This window comes from Hippoglossus hippoglossus, chromosome 6 (genome assembly GCF_009819705.1).
Source record: "Hippoglossus hippoglossus isolate fHipHip1 chromosome 6, fHipHip1.pri, whole genome shotgun sequence".
In the NCBI taxonomy this organism is placed as follows: Eukaryota; Metazoa; Chordata; class Actinopteri; order Pleuronectiformes; family Pleuronectidae; genus Hippoglossus; species Hippoglossus hippoglossus.
The window spans coordinates 23208162-23228191 of record NC_047156.1 but is presented as its reverse complement, the minus strand read 5'-3'; the positions used below and the strand labels follow the sequence as shown (position 1 = coordinate 23228191).

The following is a 20030-nucleotide window of genomic DNA, read 5'->3' as shown; positions in this document are numbered from 1 at the left end:
GCTGGACTCGTCTGTTTGGAGCTTTTTGAAAGGAGAGGCTGGACCCCTCATGTCTACAATTTCACATAACAATAACCTTGAATGCACACTGCAGGTTATTGTGTTTCACACCACTTAGAGAGAGGAAATATATGAAAGACTCTCAATTCTGTCAAATGAGGAACTGGTAACTGTATCCTTTACAATAGGATACCACTGTATGAGAAAAGGCTCTATCGCTCAGTATCTATCTGGGACAAACTGTCACTGGGAGAGAAGTGGGGGTGGGGTCGGGGGGGGGGCAATAAGGAAGGAAGTAAAGAGATGGCTGTAGTTTGATAGATGGAGGTCAGGACTGATCCTTCTCATTGTTGTTGTAAGATAGCGTCAGTGTCAGAGATTGGAAATTCATATATCAGAAGTCATTTCATTTTGCTTTCATCATGTCATGATGACATTTTATAGTCAAACCATTAATGGTGTCTCCCCTGTCTGGCAGTGAGAGTAACTACACAAACACTGTCCATTGATCACTTTCTTTTGGACCGTCTTCTAAACACCAAGTTTTTTATTTTATTTGGAGGATGGGAAACTTTACTCTGACACTTACTAAGTTTCCACCATAGTTGCTGTAGCCTCCTCTGTCTTTGCTGCTTCTGTCTTCAGCAAACCAGTTATTGCTAATTGATATAAAATGCTTCACAGCAAGTGCACAGAGCAGGAATATTGTGACAGAAAGCAGATTTAACGCCTTGTTTACACTCCTGCGTAAATTCTTTTCACGGATATTGTCTGAATAAAAAAATTCCATCCACATGACCTTCGCTTTACAAAATATCTCCATCCAGACAAGAAAACAAAAACAACTACAGACACTCTAACAAGCATGCCGTGCCCATAGGTGTCAATAGAGTCTACATCAATGATCCATCAAATATCAGAAAAGAACACTGTGGTCCAATAACTTATGAAGCAACATGATCATGAAGTGAAGTGTATGTCCACTTTATGAGGTAAATGTCTCTTTTAGCTCTGTTTTTGCTCCCAACCATCTCATGTGGGAAATGTATGGCTCTTAAGCTGCTAAATTATCCAATATGTTCACAAGCTAGTCTCTAATTATGACTAGCTGCTGTGTGGTGCAAGGCAGGTAAGGTACAGTGGGTTTATCTGAGCAAAATGGATTCCTGCTGGAAAAAAGTTTGAAGTTGTGGGTAAAAAAAAAAGTTCTCCAGAGAGCTGGAGAGAAGTTCAGATTAAATTTTACTTTTGAAAACTGCTACCACATTAACAGGGGATTGTTCTCACCGGTCTTGCCATCATTCTTGATGGTGGTCCTTTCGGTTGTCAGACTTTCCCAACCGTCAAACTGTAACTTCTGGTACTGCAGCTTCACCTGAGCCAGGTTCTCCTCGATGTTGATGGGAGACTGCTTGGCGTTGCTGCAAGATGGAAACTTCTTGGCCCAGTTGTTTTGGTTTAATGTTCCTAAAAGCAAACATACAGAAAAAGTGAAGAGTGAAATTTTTCTTACAACACTATACAATAGTCAAAAACTAAAAATCTACATCTTCTAACATAATCTTGAATCAACAGCTAAGACTAACCTCAATTATACTTGAGCACATAACTGTTGGCAACATCCACGTGTAGTTATTCATAGAATACATCTTTCTGGAATGTGCAGTTGGTGCCCTTTGACCATGCAGACACAACTAATTGGTGGGTACATGGAGATCCACAGAGAATCATTCAAAACACCCTTTGATGACAAAATTGAAGTCACACTGACCCCTTCACAGTTTTTAGATGTGGAAGTGTAACACTACCTTTAAAAAGACAGTATCAAGAGACATTTAAATAAGTAAATCAAACTAAAACTGTAAAATGACAAGAGGATTTTCCAGGTCAAATTATTATCTCCCCATATAAATGCAGTATAGCCACTTTACTAGGTACCTATACAGCATTTACAACAATCTTATACAACTGTTCTACCACAGAGTCTACTTATATGATGATGTCAATTCAAATATGTGTGTCACCATCAATAGTTAGTGTTGTTGTGTAAGGCTGTATTATATAAAACTAGTGCTGTACACATTCTAAACCTGCCTGTTTGAAATGAGCTGTTTGTTTGTCCTGTGTTGAAGATCCGGTGCTACTTCAGAATTATTGACACAATCTTCGGACCCAATTTCACAACTTTTCAAAATAAAATCTCTGTAATTCAGCTCCACATGAAGTATTGCAGCAACAAAACAAACTTTATGCTTTGACTTTGTAGACAAATTGCTAAAAGAAAGTGATTCTATGAATGTTGTTGACGAGAGATATCAGCACCCGTGACACTGGTGAATGTGTTGCTCCGATATGGTGAAATAAAAATAATGAAATTATCAAAACAATATGGTGGCAATTTTGACCTGCGGCTTGACCCAGTTGTCTACGGTGCAGAGTGAAGTTGGAAAACTTTGTGTGAATGCTACCTGGTTTAACTGCAATGAAGATTTTGCAGTCAACATTTTTCATAAAATGAAACTGAAATCGCTATTAATATTCACATGTGTGGCTCATATGTAAGTTTGAATGATTCACTAAACTGTTTCCTACATTGCAGGTTGGTATTTCTGGAGGTCTGTTAGGCAACTGAAACAATATTCAGACCAAAGTTCACAACCTTTCAAAATACAATTTCAATCAAGCTTGAAATAAAGCATTGCAGCAACAAAACAAACATTGTAACAAATTGCTGAAGAGGAAGTGATTCCATGAGTGTTGTTGCCATGACAGATGACAGCACCTGTGAATGTTTCTGTCCACATACACGCAGACAGAGGTTTGTGGATTCAGTAGATAAATGGAGGACAACAGCACAAACAGCTCTCAATAGAATACATTCGACCAAATAATGATGTTGTGCCTTGATTGGTTGTTCAGACTGACAAAGTGCAGACTCCTCACTCCGACCAATTATGCTATGAGTGCTCACAGGTGCTGCTCTCGGAGAGCTAGCTGTGAGCTAACAAGCTAATAACCTCCAGCTGTTCTACTGCACTCGAGCTTTAGAGCTAATATCAGCTCACATTTTCTCCTCTGAGGTCAAAGTGCAGGATTTTTCAATGTGCCAGCAGACTTTCTCTGAAACACAGCCTGCAGCGTTCCACTAACAACTGTGGCTCACAGAAAGGGTTCAGCATCAGGTTTCCTCTTTCCTTTCAGACACAGAGAAAAGCCTGACATGATGAATGACACAAATACAGTATGGGAAGTGGTACAGCCAGAAATACAAATTATCCCTCACAAAGATGTTCATCCATTCGTGAGTGTTTCAGCTGCACCTCGATCTGAACCAAACAGATTTAATCCAGCAGTTCACATTCACGTCAAACTGATCTACAGCCTCAGGCTTATTGTTTCACTTTTATTGGAGAAAACCGTGATGTGGGCTGCCATCAAAAAGGAAAAGTCCATGTTCTGATCACATATCCTGCTGCTGCTGCACCTGCACTGAGTAGGAGGACTACATGCGGATTTATTCACATGTGTTCTGAGTTATTACACTCCATATCTCTGATACTGACAGTTACGTTCAGGAGATGAGACACAGCTAGAAGCTGTCGTCTGTGTGGTTCACTGTGTCACTAGTTAACAGCAGCCACACCAAGATGTCCCGACCTGATGTACTCTATTTTCATTACATTACATTTCATTTAGCTGACGCCTTTGTCCATTCCATTCCACTTCCTGGAATCCATTATTTCCATAATTCCGACTCTGTGTGAACCACAAGTCTGTTTGATTAAAAACTAATGCCTACCTGTTTCTGATGGAATCTGTAAGCTGTCATACTGAGCCTCTGTTATTTGTTTGTTGGATACACACCCAGTCATGGATAATATCTACTGTAGCTCTTGTGCTTGTGTGTTTAAAGTCATTTATTGTAAGTTGTCTGATAAGATTAAAGTTAGAGTCTGGGAAGGTGAAGCCCCACCCTTGTACCCCTGCCTCATCATCGCAATTATTATAATTTGCTCAATAAAACCTGTTCCCAATTAGATGAGTACATTTTACCCACTACATCTCAACAATGAGCAGGATGTCTAAATTATGGGTTGTGTTTTGGAGCCGTTAAATCTTGACATATATATATATAAGGAACTGCGCCTTCAGAAGCTTTACCTTTATTCAAGACCAACACTCATTCCATGACAGTTTTAATGCCTATTTTTATTACATACTATTACCTCCGCCAAGGAAGTTATGTTTTAGTCTGCATTTGTTTGTTTGTTGTTTAGCAGGATCACGTAAATTCTGGAATGCATCAAGATCAGGGGTTGGATCCAGGAATTTATTTACTTTAACGTTGCAAAATAAGGCATTTTTCAACATTTTCATTGATCTCTCAGGGAATAATTCATGGATCTTGATGAAAAACATCAGGCTTATTTAGGGGGCTAGTATTAAGTATTAATGAGTGTTGGCAGAGGTATGTGCTCTGCTTAGCACCCTCAGCAACTGTGAGCATTGCATGTAGACAACCTAGTTCAAATTCAAATTCAGTTATTAAATGCGTTACCAACAAACTTGCCTGAGCCACAAAAATAGTTTTTTCATTGGCTTAAGAGACAAACTAATCCATATTACTTCTCTTCAACAGGAAACAAGCCACATGTTCATACTAATGACATCTCCCTGTTATCCTGCAGATGTTTGCAGCTACTTCACTCGTGCTAATTATCTGTTGTAGTGTTGTTTCAACCATCTGGTGTTTGTGTTCGTGAGCAGACACACCCTTCCATCCTTGATGTTGATTGGTTGTTAGAAGCTTCTTCCTCCAGAGGACAAAGAGCCCAACCAGGTCAGAGAGGCTTCTGGGTCAGGATGGATATCACCGTATCAATAAAGAACACACACACACACACACACACACACACACACACACACACACACACACACACACAGACACACACACACAGACACACACACACACACACACACACACACACACACACACACACCCCACACACACATTCCAGGATATCTACTGTGAGATGTGGAGCACATGCAGCTCAGTAAATTATTATTTAAACTTACATATCAGTCACAAGTGTGAACAGTAATAAAGCAAATTCAAAATAAAATCTTCCCTGCAGATAAACCAGATAGGATGAACACAAAGTTTTTAAACTTCACTCTGCACCATAGACTGTTTATAAAAAGCTCTGCACACAACGTCCAGCACACAAACATTAAAAAGTGACAGTATATTGTAGAACTGTTTGAGGAGGACTCACTAATGACGAGGGATAATTCTATAATAGTTTCAGAGCATCAACACAGGACAAGATAACAGCCCATTCCAAAGAGGGAGGTTTAGAACATATTATGAAGCCTCTGTCACATGAAACCCTGATCGTAAACTCTAAATATTTATATCCACTTTCCACCTCAGCCACTATATAGTTAGAATTAGTTTCCACATTATGTCAGTGTACAACACAGAGGACACTGTATTCTGCTGTTGTGGCTCCTAACTGACACTATATGATATTTAGGCATAAAAATATAAAAAAATTCTGCCTGGAATGTTAAATAATTAAAATTGGGTTAATAAATATGGAGTCTGAACGTCTGAATGTTTTAAGAATGATTAAGAATATGTGGAATTTTGAGTAGATGGTTAAATGTTGAAAATGCAAAAGGCATTATTGTTAACAGACTTGATTTAAATTTCCATCCAGCAAGAAAACCTAATTATATGCAGAAACCTGAACATTACCTCCATTCTTCTGATTTCTGGGTCTGTCCCAGATTTTAGAGCCTAGCTTCAGGGATCCGCTCCCATTCGCACACAAAAGCAGTAAAGTCAAAGTAAAAGAAAGAAACTCAAGAACTTAAGTACAGATTAAGATTACTAAGGTGCTATTTCTTTTTACAATTTCAGTAATTTTAAAACGTAAATATGAAATCTTGACTACATTTATTTGACAGTTGTAGTTGGAAATAGCTTTAGCTATTGGATATGTTTATTTAAAATCTTATAATTTAAACATATAATACACCTCACAGAAGTCTTGTCATGTCTGTAACTTTTTCTCCCTTTTATATAACTTTTTGAGGCCCAAAGAAGAAATAGAACCTTTACCTTTAACAACTAAAACTCAGTAACATGAGGTCATTGTGACCTTGACATTTGACCTTCAGGCGCCAAAATCTGCCCAGTTCATCTTTGAGTCCAAGTGAAAGCTGATCTTAAGATAACATGTTCAAGAAAAACAGAAACATACTCTGTGAGGTCTCAATGAATAGAACATTTCACATTGTTAACTACATGTTAGAGTCCTCTCACTGAAGTGGTCCAGAGGAACATAGAACCCAGGTGTAAATAACACCGTTGGCTACTCACACCTGGAACAAATAGCACCTGTCTTATCCTCACTTTCATTAACAGTGGTTGTTTTAAACGTGCTAAATAAACTTTGACCTGACTATTCTTTTGAAACCTGTTTAAGGCAATAACATGACTTTACAGGCGACATGTTGTCATTATTTTTCAATCACTGGTTTTCTTAAATGCCCATAACATTCTTCTTGTGGAATTTCAATATTTAAACAACAGCAGTGGGAAAACACTTGATTACTTTCCACACATGTGCAACACATATTTAAGAGTGTCTGGCATCTTTATGTGATCCAGATGACCTCAGGCTGGGCTCATTAAAATCTGTATTCTTGGTAAATAAAATGCTAAATGTTACATTTGTGGTGATTCAAAACTTTGCGACCCTGAGTTTTTTTTAATACGCTTAATAAATATTTCCCTTAGAGTTTAACCAAATACCTGTAAGAGGCCACGTGAGGCAGAATTATATCAGAATATTCCATTTCGAAATTGAAAAATGTTTAATTCATATTAAGGCCAAATTCAAAGCATACAAATGGAATATGCTGTTACAGTTTTTCTAAATTGCCAAAACACTTAACCCCATTCTCTAAACAAAAACTGGCAAAATAAATTTATCGAATCAATCACATAGTTGGCAAAACTGTAAACACTGTTCATTCACAGAAACACATTTAGCAGTGTGGTGCACTTTGACCCAGACTGACACACACAGGGCCCAAAGGTTTAACACAGACAACTAAGCTTCTGTCTTCATTAACACACAACCACAAAAAATGTAACACACACTTGTCCAATCGTGTTACTTTATGACCATACAACACTAAACGTCATCAATGTTTCAGATGATCTACATCAGTGGTCACCAACCCGTCGATCCAGTCTTCACCGTCGATCCCTGTGACTCTCTGGAGTCGCAGGCTGCGGTCGCTCTGCAGATCAGCTGTGTGTCTGTTGTTGACACAGGCAGCATGTCTGCTACTGGCAGAGGAGCTGCTGGTTTATCTGCTGCATTTCCTTCAATACGAGTCGGATTATGTACTAAACAAAATTTCAGGACTCTACGGTATGAATATGCGCATCTTCTGGTCTGTCGGTAACAATCAAAGCCCTGTTAGAACGAATGAATGGATTCAGAAAGTGAAATGCTGGACGTGGGAAGTGTTTGTGTGGAAATGCATTTGTGACATAGACAGATAAACACAATTGTAGTAGAAAGTGTACCAAAATCCAGATACCCCAGAAAATCTCCTCCTGTCAATGGATACATTGATGTGATAATATAAGAGTGGAATCTATTCAAGGCTGGATTCAGCTCAAAAAGGATTATCCCGATAAATATATAAATAATAAATAAATATTCTTTAGTAATTTTTCAGTAAACATTTTCTTTCCTTCTATGCTCAGAGTTTAGTGTTTGCATTAATTCATGTAGTGTGCAATGATTGCTGAGTAGTGTTTAGGCATTTGATGACTTTGAGTGTGATCTGATGGCAGTGTTTGGTTTTGGGTAAAGATAAATAGTTTTGAATCAATAGTTTGATTTTGCAAGACAAGTCAAAAGTTTTGTGAGTGTAGCTTGAATTTTGGGGTTTGTGTTTACTGTTTTGAGAAATTGAGAGGAAGTTGCAGGAAATGCGTTTTAGCAATTCCCGAAAAACTGTAACATGACCTGTAATAAATTTGTTATAAAATATTTGAAACATACCGACTGTTGGTTCTGGTGTTTTCATGGAATTTCTAGACAACTAAAATCACCTGACATCTGGTTTTCTTAGTCTTGGTTAACAAACAAGCAGCAACTCGGAGCCCAATAACAACTGATATTCAGATGCAGAATCTATTTATAGAGAGTAGCTGGCAGCTAACTGGGCTAGACACCGTGGAACTACATTCTACTTTTGCTTTCTGTGACACACCCACAGACTCTATCAGGTGTTGAGTGAAAGGAGGTGTTATTACACAGTGGCACGCAGAACTGTCACAAGACAAATACTGAACCGTGGTAAAGCCACTGATGTCGCTCCTCAGAATAACCTCCTGTGACCAGTGACTGTCAGCTTATTATTCCACTTCAACAAGCAGAGGGAGGGAAAGTGCTGCCTGCAGAGCTTGTGATCAGCTTGACTCACCTGCGTATGACCAGTCGATGTCTTCTGAGAACTTGCGTTGATTTCTGTAAGCATATCCTTCAGCTGTAAGAACGAGAGAGAGAGAGAGAGAGGCTCATTTAAACAATAAGAAATAAGAGATTATCTGTCATGCTGCATGTTGACTTCATATTTAAACAGTTTTTTTCTGCTGTATCCTGTGAATTCTGAAAACCGGTTTACTGCAGCAAAAACAAAATATTTCGGTTCTTACAATCTTACATGAGAAGATCTTTGGATCATAAAAAAAAAGTACATTACTCTTTTTTAACTGTGCCACAAATGATCCAGGGAGAATACAGAGCAATGGTGAGTACAAATGGTTAATTGGTCTGTATTTATATAGGGCTTTTTATTCAGTTCACTGCAATACAGTTTTGCCATCCACCCATTCACAAACACATTCATACAGTTCATCTAGTGCAGCGCTTTCTCTATCATACATCACTCATCCACTGTCGGCACAGTGGATGAGTGATGGCACAATGGCACAAATGGGGGAAACTGGGATCAGACCGTCAACCTTCTCTTTAGTGGACAACCCGCTCTACTTCCTGAGCCACAGCCGCCAAGTGACAGGACTCACAAAGTTTGTTTGAAATATGCAAAAACATAAAATATGACATAAAATAAAGAAAGGGTTAAATAAACCTACTCTTTCATGTTTCTTTCTCTCTAAATACAAGCAACAATGACTCAGTCCATGTACTTCAAGTGTTACTTCAGTTGTGAGGTTGTAAAAAGTTTTACAGAATAAATGTTACGAGACAAATGTCCTGAGCTGACATATTCATTAGTCCGGTTGGACTTTAATAGGTTTTATTTGACTTGCTGCCTCAAACAAAGTAACTGCAGAAGTTTGAATGAACAGCTGCCAAACAAAACCACAAGCTGCAACACACACTTTCAGATGTCGTGCAGCGGAAAACTGCCCCAGGCTCTGTTCGACTCAAACAATAAAACAAGCTGGTGAGGGTCAGTGAGTCACTATAAAAGTCACTATAAAAGTGACCTTGTTTGCCATGATGAGTTTTTATAGCTGCTCGAAATATAATAAAAGCACCCTTAGGTTTTCAAATCTCTGTTGCTTAATAAATGCTCCCTCCCTCATGGGACTGTGATGAGCTGGCATTTCACGCCTTTTGTACCATTTGGTCCCTTCTGCACCACTTGGTCCATATCTGGGCTACAAGGTATATTCTCTGAAAAAAACATAGAATATCTGCAATGTCAAAGGCATTTCTACATATCCAAGATGATTGAGAACCCTCGCACAACCCTCTCCTGCAGACACAGTGTGATGGCCGGTTCAAAGCCACTGCCCCATCTTGAACCAGCTCTTTGCCTTTTGACAGTCAAGGGAACGACTCTCATCCAGAATACCTGCCTGGAGAGCAACATCAACACTTTGGTGGTTTAGACCCAAGATCTGTTTACATCAAAGTCTTGGGGGTTGGGGTTATGGTGACCAATGAGACCAACTGCAACTTTGTGACTGCTGTGTAAAAAATGAAAGCTGATGTCAATGTCAATGCCAATTTCATTTATATAACGCATTTAAAACCACTCGGCTTACTAAAGTGCTCCACAAAGTAAATGGTACAACAAGAAAACAGCAACACGCAACACATCAAAATACCAATGATAAAAATAAAACGAAATAAAATCTGCTTTGATAAAAACGTTCTCAACTCGAAAAAGAAGGCCATAGAGAAGAGATGTGTCTTTAACAATGATTTGAACCTTGTGAGAGGGGGCAGAGCCTCGTTTTAGGCAAATCCAGGAGCAGCTGAGTGGCTGACCTCAGCTCTCTATAGCTGGAGAGTGAACATGAAGAAGTTCAGCTAGGTAAGGCGGTGCTGACTGGTCGAGGCCCACATACGGCTGTCAGGAGGACGAGGCCGCATCGAAAGAACACAGTTCGTTCCAGATGCTGTCATCAAGAAGGCGGGAGGGAAAGCCTTGAGCCGAACCAGCACACCGGCACGTCTCCTGTGAAGCTTTTTCCAGGGTAAGGCCGCACGGGGGCCAGCGCAGATAATCTGGGATGTTAGACAACAACGGATTGCCTCTAGCCTGTTTTCCCCATCCATCTTTTGACAGCCCTAAATCTCACAAGAAGCCTGGATGTTCAGTAAAGCTTGGCGATCATAAACAAGTAGTTACATCCGGTCAGCAAAAACATAGAAACAATGCAACAGCAAATAGAAGGGAGGGGTAGCGAGACGCTGACAGACAGCTTGCAGTCGACACTGGCGCCATCTCCAACTGTCACCTGAGTTAGCGTCTAGTCTGCCTAATCCACAACAAAAAATACAGACCAAAGCTTAAGAATGGATGTGAAGAGACTGTAGAGTCTCCCATTGATGGTACTGTGCGTCGGCACTAGCGTTGCTAAGAAAGTGAAGACATATACAGAGATGACTCTAGCAAACCACTTTGTAAAAAGTATGCAAGTTGACACATCTCTGACCCAGCCCACAACTAGCTTTGGTTATTTTGGTGGAAAGGGGGTGATGGAGGGGTAGACAGATGGATTGATGGATTGATGGATTGATGGATTGATGGATTGATGGATGGATGAAGGGGTGGGTGGATGGATGGATTGCTCTTCCACCTTTTTGTGATTTTGATATACAGTATATTGAATAGACTGAATTTGGGCCATAGATTCCTCATCTCAGACCACTTTTGGATGTATTGGTTCAAAAACTACAAAAAACAAACCTGTCGTTCTACAAGACTGATGCCTTGTCCACACCGCACATCTCACTGATCACCATCATCCCTCCCTACCTCACTTACTTCCTCTGGACCTTGCCAACAAACTCGGACCACTCCAGCTCTGTCACGTATAAGAGCCCATCGGGAGGTGACATCATTAACCCGAGCGGCTGTCCCAGCATCTGTCACGCTAATGAAGTGGAGCCATAAGAGAACAACACCTCATAACCATTACAGAGAGCTGAGGGCCCAGGCCGAGAGACACAGAGCAGAGGTCACGTGACACTAAGAGGGAATAAAGTGACATGATGAGGTGTGTGTTTGAAAGCAGCAACAATACTGAATATGAAAGGTGGAACCTTGCAGAGGAGACAACCAAAGGTTCCCACTCTATAACAACCCTTGATGACCTATAGTAAATAAACTACACTATAGTTTTCTGCAGACATCCCATCAGAGTAGCTGAGAACGCTGCTGACATTCTACAGTAAAATTTTAAGCACACCAGCCACAGTTAGTAAGAGATCCATATCCATACATAAAAATACAATCAACGTTATCTTTGGTAGATGTTGTCTTCCATCAACCAACCCAATTTTCATTGATTTTGGCGCCTCTGTGGACAAATTCGGTATAACAATATACCACAATATACAGTAGGTTTACACAGCCATGAAAACAATAACTTCCATTGCATCAATAGTCACACGATAATGTGACAGGAACTGAAACAGAGATAAATCACACACTAACACTGAGCAGTCATTTAAACACGTAGAGCATGTTTACCATGCATGGACAGTGAAGAATATTTACACGGTAGGTATAAGGATATAGAAATGTATCAATTACAAAATAAACTGATGGTCAGGAGCATTGTTTTTCATGGCCCATGAACCAGAGATCACCATGTTACACCAGGCAGAGCGCCAGTTTAGTCAAGGCCCTTTAGCTCCTCCACTCATTTACTACTGAATAGGGAGGACCGTAGACAGAGGTCTGGTTGGCTCACTTCTTTCTAAATGAACACCCTCAGATTCTTTGCTTTTCAAACTTGAGGTCACTGACAATTTAGCAGACTTCACACTGCTCCCTCTGGAGTCACTCAATGCTTTAGAGAAGAAGTCCACTTTGTAAAATTGGAGTTATGAATAATATAAATATCTGAAAGCAGCTTCAAAGCAGCAGAAAGACACAAATCAAATCCTCTGGTCAGAACTTTCACAATAAACCAGGATGCAGAGATATTAAAGGGATAGTTCACCCAAAAGTGAAAATTCACTCATTATCTACTCAGCACTATGCCGATGGAGGGGTGGTTGAAGTGTTGTTTTGTTTTTAGCAAGGATCACAGAAGGACATTTAGGCCAAAAACAACACAACACTTCACCCACCCCTCCATCGGGGTGAAAACACTTTTAACAGGGGAAAAAAACTCCAAAACTTCAGGAAAGTTGTAAAAACTGCTTCCTCTCTCAGGCCTGACAGAAGTGCAATAGATGTTCCATGCAGCAGAGCACATGAGCAAAGACAGATTCAAACATAAATTACACAAGAAGAAGTAAAACATGGATCTTCTCCATGAATTTATAATCTTGTCTGTGCAACAAACTTCAAACCAAGAAAATTAAAGTGTCAGACAGTGTTTGCAGCCTCATTTCCATAGTTGAACTCATGACCCCACCAGTATGTGGTCTGTTCAGTATTAGTCTGTGGTAAATTAGGAGATGAGGCTTCCTGCTGGGCTGTGTTTATTCCCTCTAAACTCTGGATGATAGCAGTCTAATCCAGGATTACATGTTTGACAGTCTGCCGAAGGAAGAGGTCGCCTGCAGGAAACGACTTCGGTTCAGCTCCACTTTATGAAGATGTTCATACGCAAAGTTTGCGTGTAAAGCAGGTGAATTCCAGACATGCTGATAGTAATCTAAGAACTTTAAGACCAAAGTAGCTGCTTTAAATGTAACGTGTATAAGTGAAGAGGAGATCACAATCACATTGAAAGTTTGGATCTAAATGTACAGTAGATCTTCAGTAGAGAGAGGACATGGAGTGACTTTCCACATGGTTTTCCAAACAGGAAATAGTGCAATATGGCCTGAATGTAGAAATATAAATAAATCTATTAAATGGACTTTGAAATTGGACCCAAACCACATCAAATATTTTTGTTGCCTTGTAAAGAACATAAAGTTTTTCAGTTTGTGATTGGATATCACCAGGATGCACTCCCACGCATTGTTATACATTGAGGTCAGTCAACTTCCACTCGTTAAGAAACACAATGTGCTCGACACTTTTTAGAATGAACCAAGTTAGATCTTGCAATTTAAAAAAAAGGACATTATGTAGTTTGAATTTTATGGCAAAGGAGACCAAACACTTTTATGACGTTACCAACGGTTTGTAGGTTCCTGTTGTTGGTCCAATGCACCGACCTATGAATCCTCACTACATGTATGAACCTTTACTGTATTTGGATGAAATTAACCACTACATGATGGTTATATCTTAACTTTGTGCCCTTTTCGGATTTTCACTATTCACTGACCACCTTATTGTCTACCTGTTGTTCTTTCATGCTTCACAGATTTTTTTTTTCTCCCTGTCTTTATTCAAGAGTGTGGTCTTTCAGTTTGAGGGACTTATGGATTTCACATTCAGATTTTGTAATGCTTTTACTCAAATACCCCTGCTTGTGCTTAGATTTGCTCTGCACTCAAATATTTGTTGATTGGACAGAATTCCTGCTCTCGAGCTTTACTTCTTTGAGAGTGTTGTGCAGGTGGTTACTCTAACCTGGTTCATGCACTCACAATGAAGTAAATCTAACGCACCCACAACGAGGCCTAGACACTTTTTGCGCATAAAAAACCAAGAGCAGAAGAAAAAGTACAAGAGCAGACATTTAAGGCTCGCACCAAAAATCTGAGTGCAAGCTTACAGTTTGAGCACAAACAGAGCATATGTACAAACTGGGTCTATTTAAGTGTAAGGCTGTTTTTTTTGTGTGAAAGCATTACAAAAAGTATTATTCAAACTGAAAAATCATGTTCTTGAATAAAGATAGAGAAATAAACATATCTAAATATATAGAATTCAGCAACAACAACAAAAACAGCAGCAGTGAGTTTTACCTATTGTAATCTACAGCTTGTCATTGTTCGGGGATTGTGTGAGATTTGCCTGTGACACATTGAGTTTTGGAGTTTGGAGTTTTTCCTTCGAGCGAAAAAAGTCTCTTCTTGTTTTTGTGGTCGAGCAGAACCTCCCAGGACGGGCCGGTCACCCATTTTCATTTCTGCTTAAGTGTACAGAGTTTAATCCTTAAAACTAAAGATGGTTGAAATGTAGAAACATGATCAAAGTCCAGCAGAGAAGACTCCTGTTTCTGAGGATAAAAGACTGACTGAAGAGCTACAAAGTGGAATAAAACCTCCCGACGAGGCAGAAACTCGCTCGTTGCTACTTTCCAGTGAGTCATTGCATGACCACAAGTAGAGAATGAATGCCAGTTACTGCAATGCATTCCAGCTGTGTTACAGCTTCTGTCCGCCGGTTGCAGCTTGTTCCCTTCAGAAAGCGGCAATAAAGAAACAATCAGACCGTTGGTTCTTCCGGTCCTGAAGTGTCTTTGCAGTTGCCTCGCTCTGGTGGTGTTATTCACTCCACTGCTTTCACTTAATCACTGACCTCCAACACGGTGGCAGGCTCACGACCTCTAGTTTAAAGGTCAGAAGGGAGAAGTTCAAGTAGCAGCTTTAGACCGTTATCACCTCAGGATGGAGGCCGTTCATCTGTCTCTCCAACACTTTGATCCAGATAAAATATCCCAGCTCTTACTGGAAAGACTGACAGGAAATTTACATTCCCTGTCTTAGAAATGAAGATGGTGTTTATGGTGACGCCCCCCCGAGACTCCTCTCTCTCTCTTCCACAAGCATCAGGACAAAAATTCCTCTTTTAAACAAGATACAGGATATAAAACTGGAGGAGATGTTATGGTGATAGGGATCTCGACATTAAGTGTCAGTAATGCGGCACAACACATATATCATCAGTGGCACGAGTCCAGGTTGCATGAAACAGGGGGCACACACAAGAAACGGCTGCAACAGTGCCTTGTGGAAATTCAAGCACTATGCCAGTGTGTTCTCAGCATAGTTCATGCAAGTGAAACTGAGAAGAGAACTCTCCCTCTGTGACCTCAGTCAGGTGGGTCAGGACAGACAGGAAGCTGTGAGCTGTGTCTCTGTTAAGGTGGAAATGGAAAGCAGATGGTGTAAACAGCAGCTCTGACATGAGACACCTGCTGCTCCCTGACACTGTGTGTGTGTGTGTGTGAAGTTTACAAGGAAACTCTTTCAATGTGAGGATGTTTCAGTTCAAGGTTCACTATAAGTCGTGATATTATAACACCTGTACAGTCCTTTATATGTCAGTGTGTTCAGTCCGGTGCAGTTTGGCTCCCTTTCACTCTGTCAGTGTTAGGTTCTAACAGGATTACCACCTGAGCTCATCTTTGAGAGGCAGCGAACTGAGCGCTTCAGGTGACCCTTCTACTGAAACAGCATCCAGGTTGTTTTACTGTGCATGTTTTAGCCCCTCGTTTGTTTTTTAAGAGCGCCAACATTTGGATGCAGTGCCCGTTATAAACCTGCCTTTTTGAAATGGGCTGTTTGCTCTTTCTGAAACTGTAGAAGTGACCCTCAGTAATGGAGCTGCAGCAGGACAGAAGTTCAGTGAATCTCAACTCACTACGCAGAACCCTCAACTAGAGAATCACTTGTTGCTGTTGTCGTGAACATGCCCGTTGTTGTGAGCTCACTGAGTTGTTTTGATCAACAATGTCTATGTTGATGAGTCCCAGCCGCTGCTGCTACAGAGCACTGGTCATTTGTTTATTCAAAAGTTTATAAATATTAACATATCGCGTGTCCAAATCGTGCCAAATTCAACACTGCACCTCCTTGGGCCCTTAAGAATACACATACTACTGTGAAGACGATAAGATGAAGAGTTCTCAAGATATGCATTCCACATACAGACAGAAAGAGAGCGGCTAAATTGAAATACTTTCCAATTTAATTATTGTCTAGGTTGTATCCTACTTTATATTAAAATCTCAGAGCCACTTCAGGGACCATAAATTTGTGCAACTATTGGATCAAATATAGTTTCCTTCTGTTTGATGCTTTTGAGGGAATTCTTGCAAGAACAAAAAACTATATAACTTCAGATTCTGTTTCAGTTTCACTCCACAGATTCTTCTCTGTGTGTCAGATCCTCCCTCCGCTGAGGGACAAACGTGACTCATCTGACACGACCACATCAAACACTGCAGGTTTCACTTACAGGCCACACAGCTGACACATGAGTTGGGCTAAAAAGCTATTGTGACTGTGACGATAAAGAAAACACCTGCTCAGTCTGTAACAGTTACATATCTGTGTGTAGACAGGAAGTGCTAACAAAACACCCCTGGTGACTGTAGTGTTCATTACAGTCACAATAAGAATTTATTGAACGGAGCCCCTTCAACCGCTGATCTATTTTTTATACCAACCAGCTAAAATGTCCTTACTTGTTTATTTTTAATAATGTGCTTGCATTTCTGAGCCATGCTGGAAGGATTCCTACATTGATATGATCATAGTGTGTCCACCACTTTGGTCCAAACTGAAATATCTTACCAGGTCGTGATGATGGCCCACTTACCTCTTGTATTGATGATCTACTTTTGTGTATTTTGTATTTGAATATTGCTCTTTACAATTTCACTGTTATAAAGTCTTGCCTTTTTTATTCATATGGGCTTTTTTTATATAATATCTTATGAAAGCAACTTCACATTTTTTAAATCTATATATTTATCATGGAATGAATGTGCAAAGTTCAAGGTTAACTCCATAAAAGTGACTTTTAAAGATCTAGAATTGAAAGTCTGCAATTTTCTGAGGAATTATAATGCTGCTATAAATTTCAGTGCTGATGGGCATTTGACGGTAAAATCCATCTTATCAAGACATGCTATAATCATAAATAGAACAATTTAACGAAATGAACATAGTAAACAGTGCTTTGAGAGTAGCTGACAACATGATTGAAAACACAGTTCTACTGTGCAGGCTGATGGTTGTTTAATGTATTTGCTTACATTTACTTACCATGCTGCTAATTTCACATCCTATTTGATATTAACGAAGGGAAACATTTAATCAGTTTCTGTGATTGCTGACTAGTCTATATATGTAGCAGTGTTGGTTGGTTTGTAAATCTACTGTAAACCAGCAAACAGCAATGGAAGCAAGTAAAAGAAGCAGAAAACCGAACGAGTGTTTCCTCTTAGCTGAGGAGTAAAAAAAACATTTTAAGAGGAAAATTCAGTGTTACTGTAGAAGCCAAGAGGCAGGTATGAGAGAAAACTGCAGCAGATTAACAATTCAGGGGGCGTGGTGTGGTGAGGGGTGGTGGTACGTGCTTATGTTTTACTGGAAAAGAGTGAATGATTAGAATGGATTCTATGGGGAACTCTTGCTCAACGTCTGTACGGAGAGAAAAAGACCACAACTGTGTCAGTGTGTTTATTCAGTGGAGAGTGGCCGGCTCGGCGCTCCGGTCTGTGGGAGTCCCGCTGCCTCCAGCCGGACGCTGAATAAGAGGATTAGCCGAGCCTTGGGAGAGCCGGGACGTCCACAGGCTGTGGGGGGTGAGAACTGCAGCCCACGCCAGAATGGGTGACACCCCGCCCCCCCAACATCCACCCGAGTCCCTGTCCCCTCCGCTCCTAATGCCAGGGGGGGACCAGGGTCTGAGGAAGGGGGGGGGGGGGTTTGCGTAATGCCAAACTGCAAAGACTGGAAGGGGGTACGGCATCTGTGGAAAGACTGGGCTTTTATTTCTGGTGGCACCATATCAGCGTTGTCTGGCATGTTTCAGCTCTTTAACTACACATTTTCCAGTGACAGTGAGGTCATTTCCTTCCTTCCATCATGGCAGCCAATGATTTTCTCGGCTTGTCAGGATAAATATTTGTTAGACAATATATTGTCCCAGAAATAATGGCAATAAACGATAATATTGTCATTTTAAGAGACCTTTTTCTAAACCACAGTCTCAGCATTCAGAGTTCAATCCCTGTATGTAGAAAGTCCATTTCCCCCACAAGCAAAGCACCATTCAGTTAAATCCAGTTACCAACAAACCAACAACCCAGGATTGTAAACAGAAAGAGAAGCCTCCATATTGCAGTTTAATACGTTGTTTCTATATACAATACATACAGGGCACTCACAGTACTTGTACTCTTTCATGATTTGTGTCAAATGTTATTGAAGTTTTGTCAGAGGCTGTTAAAGGTCAGCAGACAACAGAGTTGTGATCACAGTGACAGAGACATGACAGTGAAACAACACTGATGGACGCCACATCTCACGGCAAGATAAAGGTTTAGCTCCAAACTCAACAACCGGACAGTCCCGAACACCCGAAATTGAAGAACCATGACGTGTCACATATCTGCGGCCATGAGGTTATCGCAACATAAATGAAGCATTTGGGCATATGGAGAGGCTCCCGCTTAGATTCATATTCCTCAGATAGAAGGGAAAATAGTTGATGTATACAGACTTACAGTGACCAAAAAATCACACTATCATCATCTATATTTTTTTTTTGTGAAACTGATATTCAAAATTTTACATTTTCCCCTAAAAACTCAACTCAAATAGCATTCGCAATATCCATCAACATAACAACACAATAATTTTGTATGTATATTATTAATCCATAGTTAATATAGTAGAGTCTGACAGGCAACACCTTTAAGCCCATTGTGTATCCGTCAGCTGAGGAGGGTCAGATACAAACCCCTGGAAGTCATTAGCACTGTGCCTGACACAATGAGTCTGAACAGCTGGAGTGTTTTACACTTCAGAGGTCTGACCGCCGGCCTGATCTGTCAGCAGACGAGAGAGAAAAACCACAGAGCTGCTGTCATAACAAGTCCAGTTCAGCTACTGTACAAATCCTGTTACATGGTTATATCTTTCATCAAACCTCCTAGTTCTGGTTCTGTCAAGGAGGGGCACCATAGAACCATCCTTCCGTTACACAAGTTCAAATCTCCTGTGACCAGTAAACAGAGAGCTAAAGCAGCTCCGACTCTAGATCCATTCAGCTCCAAGTCAAGTGTGAAAGTGTAATAAAGGTGATATTCTACATTTACTAAAATGTAATCAATGCCAGTGGTGTTGAGAGTTATTACAGAATACATACATACAAACAGAAAAAAAACAGACACACAACACCAGAACACAGTTAAAATCAGTTACACACATAATTTAAATTGGCTGATATAGGTAGAATTGATGGTCTAACGTTAACTAAACGAAAAGCAGTTTTCATTAGCCAACCATTCAAAGTGGTCTAATAATGAGCATGTGAGCAGTTTAATATGGAAGTGATGAATGATTGCATGTTGCTATTTATGAATTTATACCAATGTATTTCACTGACAGCTAGAGATGCCGTCTCAGGACAGACGAGTAAACCTGAGATCTTTATAAGACCTGACGGACAGAGCACCACTCTGTGAAAGCTACTACAAACAAAGCTGGATTGTGGGTTATGGGCATTTATTACCTTTAGAGTTTGTCTAAAACATATCTCGTCAGTCAGTGCTCCTGGAGGAGAAAAAGAAGACTTCTTCCTAAGGGCAAACCGATCTTGTAGGGAGGAGGTTAATGAAGATGGACAGTTCATCAGAGTGG

The 20030-nt window shown here is 40.2% G+C and overlaps 1 protein-coding gene across 5 annotated transcripts in view; it reads right to left on the bottom strand.

Annotated features, from left to right (window-relative positions):
- The window catches only part of ptprz1a (protein tyrosine phosphatase receptor type Z1a), an 85965-nt gene that overhangs the window by 47976 nt on the left and 17959 nt on the right, over positions 1–20030 (bottom strand). For all 5 annotated transcript variants that reach the window (XM_034587531.1, XM_034587532.1, XM_034587534.1 and 2 more), the window contains exons 2-3: positions 8518–8580; positions 1288–1467 (exon numbers count right to left, since the gene is read on the bottom strand). In XM_034587531.1, coding sequence (XP_034443422.1) covers positions 1288–1467; positions 8518–8580 — 243 coding nt within the window. The remainder of the gene's footprint in view (positions 1–1287; positions 1468–8517; positions 8581–20030) is intronic.